Source organism: Lontra canadensis, unplaced genomic scaffold (assembly GCF_010015895.1).
Source record: "Lontra canadensis isolate GAN:19392208 unplaced genomic scaffold, GSC_riverotter_1.0 scaffold20, whole genome shotgun sequence".
NCBI lineage: Eukaryota > Metazoa > Chordata > Mammalia > Carnivora > Mustelidae > Lontra > Lontra canadensis.
The window spans coordinates 19,526,188-19,547,285 of NW_022631014.1; the positions used below are offsets into that span (position 1 = coordinate 19,526,188).

The window sequence follows — 21,098 nt, forward strand, 5'->3', positions numbered from 1 at the left end:
TTAACCAATGAGCACCCTTCCCCAAATTTGATGTTTAAGATCCAGCTTGATCACTTCCTCAAGGGCTGGCAAACCAAAGCCTGTGAGCCAAATCCAGCCTGCCACCTGCTTTTATAAATGAAGTTTTACTGAAATATGGCTATGGTCATTAATTTATATATTACCTAGGACTGTATTTGTACTCCAGTGGCGGGGTGGGAGCAGGGGGAGCGTGGCTTGTGGCCTAGACTGTTTGGCCTATAAAGCAAATACTATCTGACTCTGACCCTTTCTAGGAAAAGTGTGCTGACCCCCAATACACTTTTCGATATGCTTAGCTCCATAACCGCATTAGTAGCAAGTTGTATATAACTTTCATAGGAGTCCACAATTTCTACCTTAGAAAAAGATGTATTAAAAAGGTAAGAAGTCATGACTGTTGTCAGAAACCATTTGATGGCACAAAATTTTGCCCCTTAAGTGAATCCTTATTTAAACAAAGGGGGGGGTGGGTAAGAAGACACCCTCCCCTTGCTAAAACAGTAGTCCTCAAAGGAATCAGCTGTGGGTTAGCTAGGAAGACCCACTGGTCATTACCCCTCCGAGCTGCCCATTCTTTATCACACTATAAGATACACCAGCAATGCGAAGGTCCACATTGTCTGGATAATTGAGATCCCACCTTGAGGCAGAGGTTAGGTATACCCACATACTGAGTACTGTGTTTGCCGGAATATGAAGGGTGTGTGAAACCCTCTGAACAGTTCCCATCTCTTCCTGTCCAAGAGATGTTCTCTCATTAAGTTTAAAAAGAATCAAAGTATGGTCTCCTCCAGAGACAGGAGGCATCCCCAAGTTGGCAGACTCCTGAAACACACATCATGAAGTATTTTTTGTTTCCATACTTCTTCTAACTTGGTCATGCTAATTTTGAACATAAAAAATCTTTCCAAATGGTTAGGGTTTAGCGATCTTGACAAACAGTTCCTCAAAATATTCACCCAGATAGAACATTATTTCTTACCTATTTTGTAGATTCCAACACAGTAAAAAAGCACAATAAGCAAGTTTTATATAGTAAATAAACTTTATTTATCTGTTCTTCCAAGATGACATTGCCAACAGTCACAGATCTGCATACAATACAATATTGGCTATTTACAATTTACAGTAGTAATTTTTCCTCTGAAAAATATAAGTACAAAAGCTAAGTAAACAATGAGGTACTGCTGTTTGGATTTATCATATGTATAGCTTAAAGAACTAGTCTTTAGCAAATATTCAACAAATCAATCTGGATAAAATACTCAATTAAATGTTCTAATTTATCAGAAAAAATCTACTAAGTTTCACCTCAAAATGTATTGCACAAGTCTTTAAAAAGAAATCACCCTAAAAATAAATAGGAAAGGCAAGCAGTTCTTTAAAAAGAGGGACAAAAAGAATGGAAAAAAGGAACATTAAATGAGCCCATAAGTCAGGTTGAGTTATTCAAAATATCTTTTAAACAACATAAAACTCCTCCCAACAAAAAAGAAAAAAACTATCACCATTTCTCCACTGATATAATCAATCTGAAAGTCATTCTGCAATATATCTGCAGGCCAATGTCAGGTTTCTCTTGGTCTTTGGCTCTGTAACAGGCCCTGAATAACAGCTTGCGCTTCCCAAAGGGGCAAACACAGTCAGTGCTCCGTGCCTGCCCACACCACCACCCTGTTTCTTCAAGACGACGATCGGAGCCATGACTGGAAAAGAAGAAGGGAAAAAGGATAAAGAAAAAAAAAAATTAAGCCAACTTTTTGGGAGACTGGTTTTTTTCAAGTTAAAATAAAATTATATTCTCTGGTCTAGGGATTAAAGTGGAAATATTCTCTAAATATTAAATCCAAAAAAGAAAACCTAAAAATTAATGTTCTTCTGACCTATAGATCATACAGATCAGCAATCCTGAAAGATAGGACGTTTCAGTGACATCTGGAATTGCCACCTTTCACATGTCCTGAAGGCTACTGGTCATAGCTGGAGAAGCCAGGAGTACGTGTGCTGACCTGGCAGAACCTCACAAGGACATGGCTATTCAGATTTAAACGGGATAGAGAGTTCTTTCCTTTTCTCTAATGTGCTGGTTTTTCTACATATTGCAATTCTCCCAGGATGAAATGCATGGCAGCAAAGGACAAACAGCATTTTGGTGTAAAAAAGCTATGCCTCATCAGAAATTAACAAACTCAATTTTAAAAAACCTGAAAATGCTAAGAGAAATGATGCTAATGAGAAACCTAACAAGGTTTCTCTGATTAAAATGCTAAAAGCCAGTAGCCAGATTAATTTAAAATGCCACAAAAATAAATTACTAAATAAAATAGAAACTTTTAATACATATTTAGTGAAAAGAAAAAGTTTTAAAGTCTGAAGGTCTTTACAATTTATAAGTGAAAAATATAATCCACTGATATTCATGATGTACACCCAATAGTGTTATTATTTATAAAACTTGCTCAATAATAATGTTGGTCCTGGAAACCTGGAGAAGATGAGAGAAAGATCTTCTGTCATATTTAAGTTTCTGAGTCAGTTATTATTTTGAAACCTTAGCTTGTACTGTTGTGGGAAAAGACATTCATGCATGATTCAATAATGCTGCACAATGTCAATGTCATGAAAGACCAAAAAAAAAAAAAAAAAAGAAAAGGGGGAGGTGCTGGGAGACCTTTTCTAGTTTAAAAGAAACTAGAAAAACATGACAATGACATGCAATGTGCAATCTCTGAGTGGATCCTGGAATTAAAAAAATTATTAAACACATTATTTGAAAAACTGGAAATATATGAATATTTACTAATATTAGGTAACAGTATTATGTTAATATTAAATTTCCTGAGAGTGGTTAATTGTATTGTTGAGTTTGTAGGAAAATGCTCTTGTTCTTAAAGATGTTTGCTAAAGTATTTATTTTGCAAGTTTGCAAGTAATTGTCAAATGCTTGCAAGCACAAGTGTTTGCAAGCAATGGTCAAGTGTTAAGAGGGGGAAGATATATATGTAGAAAGAGCAAGAGTGAGAAAACAAGTGAGGAAATCTTGCAAAAGGTTAAGAATTGGTGAATATAGGTGAAGGGTATATATGTATTCACTGCACCATTTTTAACAATCTTATGTTTGAAATTTTTCAAAATAAAAGTTGAAGAGACAATCAATCGATAAAATGCTACATAGTACACAATTCTAGTGATAAATGATAGTATTTAAATGATACAAAGACAAGCATGATGCAGTATTTATAATACCATGAAAAAAGGAAAATTTAAGGGACTTACAAGATTAAAGATAGTTCTAGATAAGCACTACGGCAGGTTAACTGATATACACTAAAATCAAAATGAGACTCAAATGCAGTCATAAATGATTTTTAAAGCTAAACGATTAAAAAAGAAAAACTGTATATTTGGCATTTTAAACCTTGATACCATTAGCTGAATCCTAGCCGAATTAACAGTCACAGAGAATCTTTATCTTAATTCAACGAAGCTCTATTAACTGCAATCCAACTTATTTCTCATTTGTAAAAATAGTGGCAAGGTCAGAGGTAAAGATGTACCCTAAATGTTAGGGGTGCCAACTCAAGCCTCCAGCATGACTAATACATGGAGCTGATGGCAGGGGTGTTTAAATGGTGAAGACAGTATAGATGCCTTCACTTCCTCATAACAATATGCTAACTACAAACAGCCACATTCAATCGAAGCAGGCTGCCTAAAGGTCTCGGGACAGAGGAGTCCTTGTTGTACTATATGATCCCAGGAAGTAATAAAAAACTGCATTTATTTTAAATCAACTTTACTAGTTTTTCATTATTTCAGATTGGCCTTGATAAGTGGGCCTTACAGTATTTTAAATTCTGGTTTTGTGAAATATATCGTTTCACCTCTATCTACAAAATGATTTTTCATTTCTCTTTCACAATCTTTATGAATTTAATTACCAAGACCATTCTTGGTAAAATGGTAAAAATGATAAAATACATAAATTTTTTTCAATTAATAAAATTTTAAAGAGGAATTTTTACACTTTCAATTATTATTTAAAGAAGCAAAATTTCCTAAAATTATTTAACTTTTACTGGTGGTGGTGATTATTAATCTATATATTATTAATCTATAAAACAGAATTAACAGAAAATACCTATATTAACCCATGGCATAATCATATATATTCATTAAACAAAGGAGCAAAAGAATTCCAGCGAAATGGTTAGTATCATGCAATACATTTGATTTTTGCACAAAAGACACAAGACATTATTCTTCACTCACCACATGCTAACTAAGCACAGACTGATGGTTTACTCAGAAGATACCACTGCGAGGTGAAGTGTACTACAAGCCAGGAAGAAAAAAAGCTTATTGGGTTAGTTTTAAGACTTAATATAACACAGAGATTATATGTGTATATGAATTTCAAAGGATTAAACAGAATGTACTTAGCATTTTCTCAAATCTCCCCAAATCAAGGGAGCATAGGCTAAATATAAGGAATCTGTAACACCTCCCTCCCATCCTAAGTAAATATATTATGTAGCTTTCATTTGCAAATTCACTTTACAATTTGAACAATGTAATTAAAGTTACTTCACACTTTAAGTAAATATATAGTAGACTGATTGGGTAGGATTATTTGCTTTATAAAAAGATTTCTTTCATAATTCCATTAAAGTACATGTTAAAGTTTGATTTATATGATCTCAATTTACCATCAAAAATTTGGGGGAAAATGTTGTTGGTTGTGAATACAGTATGTCCATATGCTGAATTGTCATTCCTGATATTTGTCTGTTTTCTCACTAAATAACCCTCTTGTAATTCAACAGTACATTGTCAAGAATGGTTTTAGGAATGATGACCAAAACCAAAATTTCCATTCAAAGGGACCCAATCTCAAACACACTTTTTACTGTACAACCTTCTTAAATTCTTTCTCCTATCTAAAAATATTAATTAGCTTTCTAGTTAGCTTTAAAATAGCATCAGTAAAAAAAGGGGTTATTTATAAAATCTGAGTCTGTTTTTAGTGTAACCATCAGAAGAATCATTTTACTTATCTGTTATATTTAATGGTGCAGTTAGTAAGAAGCAGCAAAATCAAAAGACAAACAAGAAAATAATATTTGCAACACACACAACACAATAAGGTCAGTATCCTATTGAAAAAGTTACAGAAGTAGGCAAAAATTTATATATATATATGTGTGTATATATACATATACACACATATATATATATGGATATAGATGCTCCCTGTGTCTGTGCTTATAAGTATTGAAAAATTGGAAATGGCTTACGTGTCCATCAATGGCAAATTGGTGAACTAAATTGTAGGACATCCATATAATCATACAATCAGCCAGTAAAAAGAGTAAGGTACACCAATTTGTAATGAGGTAGAATAAAACAGAAATATGTTAAGTAAAAAAAGCAAGCTGTTGCATTCTGCCACTTCTATAAAATACTTGTGATTAAAAACGTAATTATAAATATATATTTATAAATTATAAAAAAGCCTGGGGATGTTCACCAGACTATTAACAGAGATAATCATAGCATGGTAGAGAAAGTGTTGGGAAGCTGAAAACATGAAGGTCTCCCTCTCTGTGTAATATGATTCTGAATTGTTTGCAATGTTTTCTTTTGCAATGACCACATATTATATAATTCTAACAAAATCAAGAGTCAAAACCACTTGAGACAGTAAGTACGTACTTTGTACAGTGTTTTTCACTTTGCATCAGCATCTATTTGCATCTGTTTCCTGATCCACCTTCCATGCATCTACTGAGCCCACACAATAGCAAAGGTAAGTCTTTCTGGGATAGAAAACTTCTATATCTAACAATGCTTGAAAACCTCAGATGAATTATTAACTCAGAAGAGATTCTTAAAATTCCAACTGAAGGGAAAAAGTGAGAAACATTTACTTAAGTACAAGACTGGTTGAGGGCAAGGACTGATCAAGAACTTGACACAACACAAAGGATCAGTGTGAAAGAAAAGCAAAAATGAAGTCAAAATCAAATTTTTAAAAATGACAAGAGTGGGTGGGGGATGAAAATAAGCCAAATCTTCTTCAACAGAAGAGGAAAAAAAATTTTTCCTTCAATGGAGTCATCAAGAAAACAGCCATCTAGGTGAAACATGTCATTCAGTTTGCTAGCATCCTAAAAAGAAAAATGCATTTCTAAGAACACTTTTTAAAAGAGATGTCTATATAACAAAAGAACCTATCAATTCCAAGAGATGAGTTAGCACCTGACTGAAAGAAACTTTCTTAATAAAATTATCCTAAATAAAAAAATAGACAAGTCAAAGACTTTTGTATGTACTCTAGCTCCTACCCTGTTACTCAAGTATCTAGTCTACTCTGGCCATCTAAACTGCTTAAACCACCACAAAATGCAGTATCAGGCACAGTAAGCTGAAAAGCTAAGAGAAAGAAAAAGGCTGTTCTCACCAAAAACTGTGTGCATATAGTATGTGAGTTTTCTTTTGAACTTCTGCCTGTTGTACATAAGGCAATTTTTTCCCACTTGAAACAAATCTAAAACCTGAAAATCTACAAATAATTCAGAACTTAAGAGAGAAAGAAACTTAGGAAGAGAATAATCCTACAAGCTCATTTCACTGGTGCAGGCCAGAAACATGAAACATGAAAGGGGCTTGCTCAAGGGCTAGCTAGCCAGGCTAGGCAGGTGAGACGCAGGCTCTCACCACAGCAGTGCTGCTTATGGCTGGCACTCTAAGGCACTAGAATGGACACGGGGACATTTTCTGAGCTGGTATCATTGCTAAATGACCTGACTGTCCTCCTGACATCTTTAATGGCTGATCTTAAACACATTAATATTAACTGACCTTTCTAAGTCTCCTTTTCTAGGAAAGACATTCCACACACACGTATTGCTATGTGGTGGCTAAATGATCATCACTGCCCCCTGTACCATCATCTCAGAAACCTAGGGCAAGCACTAAACTCTGGTCTTCCGACAACCCTAATAAGGGGATGTTTGTTTTGTCAAGAAACAGAGGCTCTGAGACTTGTCAGTGAAGGACTAGGATTCCTTCTCTACACATCACAGCCCTCAAATAAGCCAGAATTTAATTATGCTGTACAATTTAATCTTGACAGATAACAATTTCTCATCTATGAAATATAATCTTGAAATTGGGTTAAACTCTGAAACCACTTACTAAGTAGTAACTGTTGTTTTCTGTAATGGGGTTTTCAAATACAGAGTGTAAAACTAACAGAGGGGAGAGGAGATAAAGTAAAAAGAGGTATATTGAGAAATACCTTAGCAGTTACAGAAATTCTTTGATCAATGCCAAAAAGCAAATACATAATCATCTGAGTCACAAAGCAAAGTTTTAGACTGCATTCCTCCTACAACACCCACTAAATAATGCAAACACTGGCGTGGCCATGCACCGTCAGCACAAAGTGCAGTCCACACTCTCTCTCGAGCATCCCCAAAATTAATGGGTGGGAAGGCAGCTCTGCAATGTGCTTGGGTTTGTTTTGGTTTACTTTTACCAGCTTTTCAGCCTCCAAAGCTAAAATAACAAAGTACTCAAGGTGCTGATTTTAAATACAATGGAAACTGTACTGCACATTTATAACAAATTACAGAAAACATCCAACTGGAACACACATTTAAAGCTAATGTCACTAAACAGTTTTTATTTTATTCTTTTTAAGATTTTATTTATTTATTAGACAGAGAGAGATCACAAGTAGGCAGAGAGGCAGGCAGAGAGAGAGGGGGAAGCAGGCTCACCGCTGAGCAGAGAGCCCAATGTGGGACTCAATCCCAGGACTCTGAGATCATGACCTGAGCCGAAGGCAGAGGCTTAACCCACTGAGCCACCCAGACGCCCACTAAACAGTTTTTAAATGCTCATTTAATAAACTCCTAAAAAAAGCCTGTTTTCTGTATAGTTAAGAAAGATATCTTACTTATTTACACTGAAAAGATATAAGTATCTTTCTATTGAATATCTTAATTATCTATTATAAGAAGAGAAGTCAATAAATAATTGGGACACCTGAGTGGCTCAGTCGGTTAAGCATCTGCCTCCAGCTCAGGTCATGATCCCAGGGTTCTGGGATCAAGTCTTGCATTGGGCTCCCTGCTCAACAGAGAGCCTGCTTCTCCCTCTCACTCTGCATCCCCTTGTGCTTGTGCTCTCTCTCTCAAATAAATAAATAAAATCATTAAAAAAAAAAAGGAAAGGAAAACAGAATTCAGTCTGTTTTGCAGTGTTTTATTCTAATCAGCTACAGCTCATTGGACAGGAATAAAAAGTAAGTTATAATTTCAAGAGACTTGTTCAAAGACAATGGTTCTTACTGCTCATTTTATGAATGGTAGCAATCTTATAGGCTAGTATGTTTTTTGGTTCAGCTTTCTCAATCAACAATTTGAATTTTTCATCAAATGTAAAAACCAACCATGAATCATTCTCAAGTATCAAGAATCTCAAACCAACAAAAGGTGACTCAAATTGATCTACAAGCCATCTTTGGGCCTCACTTCATGCTTATTATACATTATTTCATATTTCCTAAGCATCTATTTTTATTATTTGAATTATATTACTAGACATATCTTTTATTTGTGCATAATATGTGCTACCTCTTCCCCCTAAAACTAAAGGCTCCCACAAGGTCAACAACAATTCTCTTCCATATCTCCAATTTTCTTATACCTGCCACAATGAACAGAAGAATAGGTAACTGCTGACTGAACTCATTCATTAAGAAAAAGCTAATGATGGATAAGACTCTGACTGAAACAGCAGTGGAAAGAGTGGGACTTTCTTCCTGGGCAGGTCAGCCTTTGGGACAAGGGAAGATTATTTCAGGAAGAAATGAAGAGTCACCACTTCATCCCTACCTAGAATGAACACCACTTTATCCAGGAATAAAGAGCATAATGTTTTTCAAAGATTTCTTTTCAGTCAACCAAAAAAAAAAAAAAGATTTTCCATCTGCTTTAAAAGGTTTTTCTTTACATGGTTCACTATTTATACGTATCAATTCAATTCATTTCCTTCAAGACAAACCAATCTAAGACTGCATGTGAGTATGGGGTGAAGGGAAATATTTCCCACCATATTGCCAAAGCCATGATAAAATGTAGCCCAATAGTAAGAGAAGAGTTTGCCATACCCCAACATCAAGATGATAAAGAGGCCATGGGAGAATGAACAAAGCTATATTAGATCATTTAAAAATATTTTCTTAAACTGGGCCATAATGACAGAATCGTGGTGACAGGTTCCAACTGCACTGGAGAGTTTTATTTTCACAAAGACACAGCTGTTTTATTCAGTGAGGAGGAAAACTACTCCGAGTAACTACATGGTTTTAGAATTAACGTTTGCAATAATTTAAAACAATATTCTATTGACCAAGGGCATATATTATAGTGATATACTTCTTGTAAAAAATATTTGTCACCAGAAATAACTATAGAGGTATAACAATGTTTTTCAGGCCACTAGCTATAGGGAGGAATGCTTTCCAAAAAATACTTAAATGCTAACCAAAATAATTGCAACTGTCTCAGAAAATATACAAAAAGTATATGATATGATATGCAATGGAGTACTGGGACAAAAGTCAGGGATGCTGGGACGACTTTAGAGAAAGCAAGAAGAGGAGGTCAGGATGTGCCTGAGGCACTAGGATTCCTTCACGACTGGCCCTGCGCAATGCATCAGAGGAGAGAAGCATCACACCTGGCTGGCTCAGTCGGCAGGGATGCAACTTTTTCTTTCTTTATTGTAAGTATGCTCCATGCCCAACACAGGACTTGAACTCATGACTCTGAGATCAAGAGTCACATGCTCTACCACCTGAGCCGGCCAGGTGCTCCAGGACACAATTCTTGATCTCAGGGCTCTGAGTTCAAGCCCCATATTATGCATGGAGCCTAACTTTAAAAAAAATAAATAAATAAAATGGGCAAATTAAAAAAAAAAAGAAAGAAATGGCTGACAGGTGCAGGGTGTCTGGACTGGAGAGGAAAAGTCCTCCACTCAGGCTATCCCCAGATTTTTGGTTGACTTCCATGGGTTAGAAACAAAACAAATTGGTAACCACTACAGGAAGGAAGATTGGGGCTCAAGATAAGCAAGAACTTTTGTAAGAGACATACTCTGTCTGTTGAGATAAGATGGGATGCTTTGAGAGGTTTACTGACTTAGTCCTTCTTACTGGAGATAATCAGTCATAGACTAACCCATCATAAAGGAGGAAATCTTTGCTTGCTTTAGCAAGGAGAGAGAAGAGAACAGTGGTGCTGGGATCATGAAACAAGAAACGGGAGGATGTGAACGGTGCTGTAGGCTACCAGCAAGACAAGAAAAGGAAGCAGAAAGAGAAAGCTGGGGCAGGACCTAAGACTTCACAAATTTCACACTCTGCTTAGAATGGATCTTCTTACTGAATTACTGGCCCAGGACAAAAAGTTAGGCATGGGAATAATTCTGCATAATTTATAAAATGTCTATTTGCTTTGTTTCAATTACAGCTGACTACACACAAAGGTTCCTAGTTAATTCAGTTATCCACATTTCCCTTGCTGGGTATGTCAAAAACTCAAAAATGCTTAAATTCTTCACTTAGAATTATTGTATTTGAAAATAACTAAAGTAGGAAAGAGAGATGTAATCTATAGAACATCAAATATCATGGTGTAACTGGTTTTAAAAATTATTACTGGAGGGGCATCTGGGTGGCTCAGTCAGTTAAGCGGCTGCCTTTGGCTCGGGTCATGATCCCAGGGTTCTCAGAACTGAGCCCCGCATTGGGATCCCTGTTTGACGGGAAGCCTGCTTCTCCCTCTGCCTGCTTCTTCCCCTGCTTGTGTTTGTTCTCTCCCTCTCTCTGTCAAATAAATAAATAAAAAAAATCTTTAAAAAATAATTATTACTGGAGATACCAGAACAAATGCCTTTTCTGTACTTTCCATAAATAGCCCAAGTTCTGGAAATCCCACATACATCATATAAGGGTGTCAACCTCATACACGCTCTTGAAGAAGACTGTTCCTTCCTTGAGGACACCAATTCATATTTGCCCTTGATTAAACTCTCCTAATGTAGATTCACTCTCACTTTTTAGGCTAGGTACAATAAAAACTAAACATTTAAAATATCTTTACCAACTCAAAGTCTTTACAAAAAGATAGGATAAAGTTGTCTTCTATCTGTAGCCTACTTTTAAAGCTTACCATAAGCCGAGCATCTTCTCTTTCCAAAATTTTCTGGGTCTGATCATCAGGGAACTTCAGTACAGTGGTTATAACCTTTGCCATAGTCTACAAGAAAAACAACAAGAAATGATCACTAATAGACAATGAAGCGGACGAAGTCTCACCCCATTCTGACATGTTCTGCTGGTGGGATTCTTTAGTGCTCTCAATGGAAGCCACGACCAAAGAAGTATGATGTGAAGGTATTAGTCAAGGAAATAGCAGTCAACACTAGAATTTCAATTTAAAAAGACTCCTCACAATGTCTGGGTTGATATTATTTCAAGAAGATGCAATTACAATAGCATGAAGCTATATAAAGTTCTAATGCTCTTGGCCCTTTGTCTTAATTAAGATGAAACTTTATAACTCAATCATTTTATTAGGCTTTTTATTTGTAGAAATCTATCTAGTAAGTGATGTATTGCCAAACATATGCTCTAAATAATCAGAATTAGATACTCCCGAGTTCAGCTTTAACTAAATCACATCATATATCTCATAAACATGGGCTACTGCATGAACATGAACATGCTTAGTAGGTATTTTTTACAACATGCAGCACATCAGCCTAATAGAAATACAAATTACATTTTAAATAAACACAAGATGTTTTGTTTGGTAGAAAACATGATGAATCAAAACATTACACATGGTGGCTTGCAAAACAAGATCATAAATTGTGCAGATCTAAATGAATATACCGTAAGTCAGACTGTCACCCAAAAGTTCGTGGAAAATTCTCCTCAAAGGTGGAAATTCCCTATTTTGTATCAAGATGAGATGTTTTGAGGGAGACAGAGAGGAAAGAAGATACCTTATGAAATAAGATACACTCACGAAATAAGTAGGATAACAAAGTTCAGTGCTTACATACAAATTCAGGTGCTAGTGCTCTCCCCTGAGGATTCCCACAGAGGATGGCAGGGTCACCTAGAGAACTCACTCTACACTCTTGGTTCACAGTTAAACAGACTATGTGTGTGTGTGTGTGTGTGTGTGTGTGTGTGTGTGTGGAGGCTGGGGACTAGAGAAGGTCACTGAGGAAAAGATGACATAATAGAGTTAACCAAAAATTTTACAAACTCACATCATATATAATGTATAATTACTTCCAGGAAGGAAAGAAATTAATGTTCTTAAAATTCTTATTATGTGCCAAGCCTAGGCAAGGCACTTTAGATACTTCTAATACTTATTTCAACTAGTAGTGTTCGTCCACCACAAACCCCATACGCAGCAAGATTTCAGCCCCCTTCCTTCCTTTCATCTTTACCTCTGCCATTTTGAGTATTAAGAAAATACCATTTAAAACAACGCAGTTCTTGGAGAATTCTAAAGGCATTTTACAAAACCTTCATCCTTTACATTGCATTGCCTAGATAGAATGGAATCTTCCATGCAAAACCAGTCTAGAAACTAAGCATACATGGCATGAAACGACAAGAGAAATATGAAGTAGTGATTGTTTCAATATTCTTTTCATTAATGCTCTGAAGCAATTTTTTAATGGTTTTTGGTATACTGTCTATGAAGACTGTTTTTAGGAATTAATTTCAATAGCTCGTAAGATTCAAAGTACCCAAAAGTCCACTTATATTCACTCTGAAACCACATACATGCACAAACATGTCTACGAGTAAACCCCAAACTGTTGCTAGTTGTCTGTTCATGTTTCTAGACAATGTTAATGAGAAACCCATCTCTAAATTCATCAGTGATCCTGAAATTGCAGCAGATTACCCAATAAAGATTCAAAGCTCTTTCCTGGCTTGCCAGAAAACTTAAACGGAGAAGCCCAGGCTCTCTGCCATACCCTGGGAAAGAACTCAGACTGTCTATTCTATATACAATATCCTCAGGCCCTGGGAAGTAAGGAGAAGTTCAAATACGCCACCTGGTTTAGAGGTGGCATCTCCCGGCAGGTGTTCTTGAGGGAGGAGCTTTAATAAAGATTAGGATGAGAAACACTTTCTACTGAAAAGGAAAACAGGCTGAATTTAGCATGGAGGATTAAAACCCAAGAAAAAGAAAATGAAGGCCAGAAAAAAGAAGGGACACTTACTTAGCCTCATACTATAAGAATGTGTGTCCTACATATGGTTTTCCTAAATAAATCATCTGCCTCATAAAATAAGGAACACTGTGTGCAAAAGCAGATGAAGAAACACAGGTGGGATGACATACACATCCTGCGGGACGAGATACAACTGCAGATGAGGATCAAATCACAAAGGCCACAATACACTCTGGCTCACTTGAAAACCACAACCTGGTTTCCAGTTCAAATTCTTTGCTCATGTGTAGAAATTAAGCAAATCAGTAAGAGATACATCTAAAACCAGCTCTGATCTTATCAATCTCTGCTCAAGGGCTAACTGCCCTCCCACCACCCCCTCCCCAATCCCTACAGGTAAAACTCTGAAAACATTCCATGCCTTCCACACTCTGTGCCAGTCCAAAAGGAGTCACTTCCACCACAGATCCAGTGTTTCAGTTGGACCAGACTACTTGTCATCCCAAAACCCACACTCAATTTCCTGCCTTGGACCTCTTGTCTAGGCTTCCCCTCCTGTCCTGAGTTCATCTATTAAAACCTAACCAGCCCCACATACCCCCCACCTGACTTCAAAGCCCAGCAGATACCCATGCTTCTCCAAAATGTCCTTCTTGACTTTCCGATGAGTCAACAGTAGAACTCTCTGCCTCTCTTAACAGCCCCAACAACATTCTGGATCATTTTATGCTTAACTGCAAACAGGTCCACTTTCTTACTATATAATAAACTCCTTAAAATTAGGGATGGTGTAAAAAAAAACAAAAAACCCTAGTGATAGTGTCAAATTTCATCTTTCTACCCATCATGGTGATAAACAATGGGCCACATGTAGCAAGTGCTCAATAAATAAGCAGTAAATTGAGCCCAATAGTATCTATTGCTGATTTTCTATATTTACACCTGTAAAATGTGACAGCACAATGACAGACTAATCATCTGTAGTAACCAGATGCACTGAATGCTGACGATTAAAGACCACAGAGAGCAATCTGCCACACGGATTCCTGGTCAGGTATTAGACGGAGCTGCCTGTGCTGCGAAGACACCCCTTCCAGCTGTTTCCTAAGTCACAGCCTAAAACAAGCTGTACAACCCAAAAAGCACAAGCTTGCACATGGCTGACAGGCACTGGTCCCAAACACACTATGCTCGGACTGGCTCTTCCTTCAGGAGGACTCAGACTCTGTAGAGATTTCATCATCCTCAGTTAGCAACCTCCAGAAGACAGTTTGAGGCAGTCAGTCTCTTCATTTCACAGACCAAGAAAAGGTTAAATAATTTATTTAGCAAAACTGCATCACAGCTTTAGATTCACAAATGAACCAATAGAGCTAAAGTTCTGAGAAGCTTTTTTTTTTTTTAAGATACACCCCTCTCCCTTCCCTGCAATAACAAGGTAACATTAAATTATCTACCCCACCTCAGATACAGGCTACTATCCAATAAAGACTTAATAAGAGATCGTTATATTTCATTAGCTTTAAAAAGCAAAAAATTAGCCTTGGCTATTCTTAGAATTAAAAAAAAAACCTTTAAGAAAAAAAAAAACTGAATTACTATGAATTAACATACCTTCCTGTGTACATGTTCATGATCACACTAGACATTAGTTTAATTTGAAACTATTTGATACAATGAATTGAGATTTCTATAGATATTAAGGATTCAAATGACTTGGAGCCCTATAACTCCCAGTGTTTAGCTGAATCTATAATCCATAAATTCATAATATTCTTTTAAGAGACTTTCTTATGCCCTTATACCCTTACTTTTTAGGCTTTAAATATATCTGCCAAATTCATCCCTGAACTGGTGTAGCACTCTTTGACTTAGTAACCCCCACCAGACCCATAAGTTAAGACACTGATTGCTTCTAAAAATGGAAAACTCATGACCCCATTCTCAGCCAAGGTATATGAACAATGTAGAAGTTTATGAAGGTAAAAAGTTGAAGTACTGTCAGAAAAGATATTGCTTCAAATGTAAAATTTTGAGAAAAGGCTCATGAATTTCCCTAAATATATTCAGTTCAATTCAAGATACATTTATCAGGGTGCCTGGGTGGCTCAGTGGGTTAAGCCTCTGCCTTCGACTCAGGTCATTATCTCAGGGTCCTGGGATTGAGTCCCACATCGGGCTCTCTGCTCAGCAGGGAGCCTGCTTCTCCCTCTCCCTCTGCCTCCTGCTCTACCTACTTGTGCTCTCTCTGTTAAATAAGTAAATAAAATCTTCTTAAAAAAAAAAAAAGATATATTTATCAAAAGTCCAATATAAGGCTCTTTTAAAAACACTGCAGGGGAGGCAAACAAGAGTAAGACAAAGGTATATACTCAAGAAACTTACAATAAATTTAACATTCCAGAAAACATATTTAGCCAAGCACTTTACTTATATAATGTAGAATTTTAAAGATCGATATTCCATATGTATAGGAATGATTTTCTCACAGTGACTAAAGTACAGTATTTCTAAATATCTCTAAGTGACTACTTAATTCTCTGGTCTATTACTTAATTCTTAATTATAACCATTCCCAATACTTTTACCTTACCCTGAAAGTTTCCATGAAAATGAAATCTAACTTAAGATTTGAGGTCAAAAATAAAAATAGCCACATGTTTCACAAAGTACTAAGTTAATGAAATTTCAATTTTTAGTACTCAGCATCATCCAACAGTATTTTTTAAATTAATATTTTATAACTGTAACAAATATAAGCAGGATCTGTCAATACAATTTTGTAAGCTAAGAACAATAACAAAATTACCTATTATCTATTATTAGCATGTATGGTCTTGCCAACAGTAAAAATACAGCATCAATAGGTGTATTAAAGTACTAAAAGCGGGCACATTGCCTTTTAAATTAAGCCACATGCCAAATCATCAGAAATGATTTATACCTTAGTCTCACGACCCATCATATACTCAAAAAGCACTTTTCGCAAATACTCAAACTCGGTAGGTTCTCCAAGGAGCGAGACATCAGTGTGGTACAAATTGCCACCTGTCAAATAAAAAAAAAAAAACAGACCAAATTGTAAAGAAAAACCAGATAAGCTACTTATTACTTAAACACTAGACAAACTAAAGATTAAAGGAATAAAAGGAGGCATCAACCTTGTATTAATTGTATTATACTGTATGGTATTACACATACATACACAAAGCATTCCAATTAGTATTTTTCTGATGGAAGAGAAAATAAGAATTATTACACAATTTTATTTCTCAATTTTAACTTCTCAAATTTATTTCCTCCTCCTCCTCCTTTTGGCATGGCAATTTTCAAAGACTATACTTAGGGAATATAAAGATTCCTTAAAACTGGTATTTCTCGTCTCAGTATTATGTGGTTGGCTTCAGATTTTCCACGATGACTAAAATTAATAATCATTTTTATTTATTAAGAACTTAGTATCTCAGAAAAGAATTCCAGTTTTTCTAGTATTCCAAATCTAAAAGCACTTAAGTTTAAATCAAGTTTTCAAAACTTTTTGGATACATAGGGCAGATAAAATAACTTGAAAATGCATGAAATATGAATGCCATTTTAGTGGTTTTCAAATATTTTGGTTCAGTATCTTAAAGCCTGTCATAAAAAGTTAGAGTCCATCTGTTAACCAAGGCCCATTTCAGCCTAAAAGTAAACAATAAATACAGTTCAGGTAATATGAAATCACACTGAATATTACGTGTAAATTTATGCCTTGATAACTGAGGATTTTTTAAAAACTGAATATAGGAAATCACACTATGCAGCAAGATAATACAATAAAGCTTCTACTGTTGGACGATGAACTATACCTGAACCTCTAAATGCCAAAGCTGAAAGTGACCTTTCATTGTACCTTGCATTTCTTTGGGCTTAGAATTCAAACCACCATTTGTTCAGTAAAAAGAAACAAATGAAACTTCATGGAGTATTATTGACACATACAAGATTAGTAAAATCGTAACAGTCAGAGAACATCAAGCACTGGTGAGTTTGCAGAACAATGGAAATGGCTGTGCACTGCCTGTGGAGTGTGAATGGGCACAACCACTACAGACAACAACCTGGCACTCCTTCGCAGAACTTCATAAAGTGGAAGACGAGCATATTCTATGATGCAAAAATTCAAGTCCTACCAATACATCCTAGAGAAGTGCTTCACATGTACACCAGAAGTCAATGTTCACAGTTACACTGTTTATAAAAGTAGAACTGAAACAATTCAAAGGTCCACCAACAGGAGAATAAATAAAATATGGTATACAGATATAATGTATTATTACTAAATTCAGCATTCAAAATGGTTAAGTTATGGCTTCTAGAATGAAATTCAAAATCATAATGCTGGTGGAAAAAAGGGCAGGAATATGCAGAATATATACAGTATATCATTTCTATACAGCCCAAAACATGTAAAACATTAAAGTCAACTGTTTTAGGGAACTGTATACATGCTGTAGCATGTTAACAGTGGTTACCCTTGGGAGAGAACAGAGAGACAGGAGACTGAAGAGCAGCACAAGAAGCACTGGCAATGTTCTAGAGGGCAAATTCATAGGTGTTAACCAACCCTCACACGTGATATTTACTTTGCATGCATTAGTATGTTTGGAATATTTCATTTTTTTAAAAGTGTACACTTTTTTAGAGTCCCAGTTCACTCAAACCACACTTTGCAAATACAGAGCAACCAGAACTGAATAATGATAATGTACTATTTCCTCTTCAAAAGCCATTTATCTATATATCATACTTAAGTGTCTCATTCCCTTAGGTTGATGCAAATACAAGAGTTTACAATGTTGTACCCTTTTCAGAAAACAATTGATTTTATCATTATAAACATGTAGATTACTTATGTATAGCCATTTTCCTGGACAAGTAATTAATACTGTTTTTCAATGCAAGTACCCTTTTTCTTGTCTTCTCCCTAAGAGTGTCATATAAAAGAAATTTCTTCCTCTTCTCATAATTCTTTCTTTGGATTTTAAGCAATGAGAGTGGAAATCAGTTATTCAAATAAAGGTGCTTGCCAGATTGTCTACCCATTGCTTTTTTTTTCCTAAAGATTTTATTTATTTATTTGACAGAGAGAGAGAGATCATAAGTAGGCAGAGAGGCAGGCAGAGAGAGAGGGGGAAGCAGGCTCCCTGAGGAGAAGAGAGCCCAATGCGGGCCTCAATCCCAGGACCCTGAGATCATGACCGGGGCCAAAGGCAGTGGTTAACCCATTGAGCCACCCTGGTGCCCTACTGAGCATTTTTTTTTTTAAAGATTTTATTTATTTATTTGACAGAGAGAGAGAGCACAAGCAGGGGAAGAGGCAGAGGGAGAGGGAGAAGCAGGCTCCCTACAGAGCAGGGGAAGCCTGATATGGGACTCTATCCCAGGACTCTGGGATCATGACCTGAGCTAAAGGCAGTGGCTTAACCTACTGAGCCACCCAGGTGGCCCTACTCAGCATTTTTTTTCCTACTCAGCATTTTTAATACAGTACATTACATAGGCCCAATCCCAAAATGTACAACTGGAAAATCCATTTAACTACACTTAACACAATCGTAATCAACTAAGTGTATTACAGATAATTTTAGTTAAAAGCAGGCTTGGTTCAGATTTTCTTTAAAACTGTACATGCATTTATTTAATTGGAAAATAAAAATAAAAAACTACTTTTACATTTACAATCCTACCTAAGAATAAATGTAACAAAAGAGGTACAAGAGAACTATTCAGAACAATAAACATTATTGACAGAAATTAAAGAAGACCTAAGTAAATGTTGAAAGATATCATGATTATGGGTTGGAGACTCAATACCATAGAAGTGCCAATTCTCTTCAATTTTCCCACACATTCAATGCAATTCTAATCAAAATCCTCTCAGTTCTGGGTGTCTGTTGTGAGTATAACTTGACAATCTGATTCTAAAACTTAAATGGACATTCAAAGAGCTTAGGATAGCTAAGATACTCTTGAAAAACATAAAGTGGGAGGGCTTCCCCAGCTAAACAGCAAGATAGGCTATTAAGTCATCATAATTAATAGAGTGAAGTGTTAGAGCAGGCATAGACAAATCCAGCAGACTACAGCTGCTAAAACAGACACTCAAAAATATGGAAATAAATAAAATCTTTAAAAAATACATGGAATAACTAAGTCAGGCAAAAAGAACTTATTCTGCTTTCCCTGTATGAGCTATACTTCAAGATAACCACATAGATAACGTGGGAACATTTCCATTTACAGAAGAATTCCAGTTAATATCTGCACAAGAAATGGGAGAATGTGAATATCACCATTACACAATGACTAGTGAAACAACAGATCTTGGCAAACAGTCCTCACCAGGTGCTAAAATCTAAGGTGAAAGGTGATGAGTCAGACTGATGACACGTCGAACTGTGTAAAAGTGGTTACAAAAAAAAACATGTGTCTTTTGATGTGAAACAACATACAGTTCGGCTCCCTTTGGAGTAACACAAATCTAAATCTGACCAAGCCCCTCATTCTAACTATGAGGGGATGGAGCACCGAGAATTCAGAAGGCCTTAAACTTACGCACTAGTTAATTTGGTCTCTTTAACAAATAAATAACAAGAGGAAAGAGAAAGGGAAAGGGAGAGGGACAAGGAATCTAGAGTTTTAAAAAGAGATTTAAGTGATTTCTCAACCAAAGTAGTATGGGTACTGTCTGGCTACTGATTCAAATAAAGCAGCAGTTTCCCACCACCAATACCAGAAAACATTTATGAAAGTCTGAACAGTAAACAGGTAAACAGACTTACCTAAACAGGTAAGTCTGAACACTGACTGGTTATTTAAGGAATTACTGTGAAATTTTTAAGTGTGATATTAGTACCATGGTTATTTCTAAGGAATCCTCTGTATAGATATATACTGAAAAATTTACATATGAAGTAAGATATAATATCTATGACTTACTTTAAATTAATCCAATGGCTAAGAATAGGAAAGGCTGGGGTAGAGATGAACCAAGATTAGCTGTGGCTTGATAATTCTGGAGGGTGGCTGATGTGTACATGTGTGTTCATTATACACCATATTCATTATTTTTCTATATGTCTAAAAAAATTCCATAATAAAAAATTCGAACTGAAGACAATAAAGAAAGAAAATAGCAACAAGTACAATATCTTTATATATATATATATATATATATATATATATATACACACACACACACACACACTGTATACTATATATATGCTATATAGGTATATGTATTATATTCTAAATATTAATCCTTATTTTATATATTTTATATATATATAAAAAATAAGGATTAATATTCAGAATTTTTTAAAAACTCCTGCAAATCAATGAGAAAATGATAGATAATTCTAGAAAACAAAAAAAAAGAAATGGAGAGGAACTTCACAAAAGAAATATACACAGCTAAAATGAGTGAATAAAAAATGAACTACTGGGGTGCCTAGATGGCTCAGTCAGTTGAGAGTCCACATCTTGGTTTCAGCTCAGGTCATGATCTCAGGGTCGTGGGACTGATTCCCAAGTCAGGCTCCTCGCTTGGCACAGAATTTGCTTGAGATTCTCTCCCTCTCCCTCCTCCTCAGCCCCTCCCACATCTGTGCACGCTTGCTCCCTCTCAAATAAATAAATAAAATCTTTTTTTAAAAAAGAACAATCAAGTAAGATGTTCAACCTGAATACGAATAAGAGAGATGTAATTAAATTTACAAGTCACAGCACAGAATTTAATCAGTGAAGCA

The 21,098-nt window shown here is 35.8% G+C and overlaps 1 protein-coding gene across 7 annotated transcripts in view; it reads right to left on the reverse strand.

The window, feature by feature from the left end:
* Window positions 1–1,209: 1,209 nt before the first annotated feature.
* GOLGA4 (golgin A4) overlaps window positions 1,210–21,098 on the reverse strand; it is a 121,485-nt gene continuing 101,596 nt past the window's right edge. For 5 of the 7 annotated variants that reach the window (XM_032861224.1, XM_032861223.1, XM_032861225.1 and 2 more), the window contains 4 exons: window positions 16,253–16,356; window positions 11,271–11,357; window positions 4,294–4,356; window positions 1,210–1,727 (listed from right to left, as the gene is read on the reverse strand). In XM_032861224.1, the coding sequence (XP_032717115.1) occupies window positions 4,327–4,356; window positions 11,271–11,357; window positions 16,253–16,356 (221 nt within the window). In that variant the 3' untranslated portion in view covers window positions 1,210–1,727; window positions 4,294–4,326. The remainder of the gene's footprint in view (window positions 1,728–4,293; window positions 4,357–11,270; window positions 11,358–16,252; window positions 16,357–21,098) is intronic. The other 2 variants (XM_032861222.1, XM_032861227.1) reach the window with 1 other exon arrangement.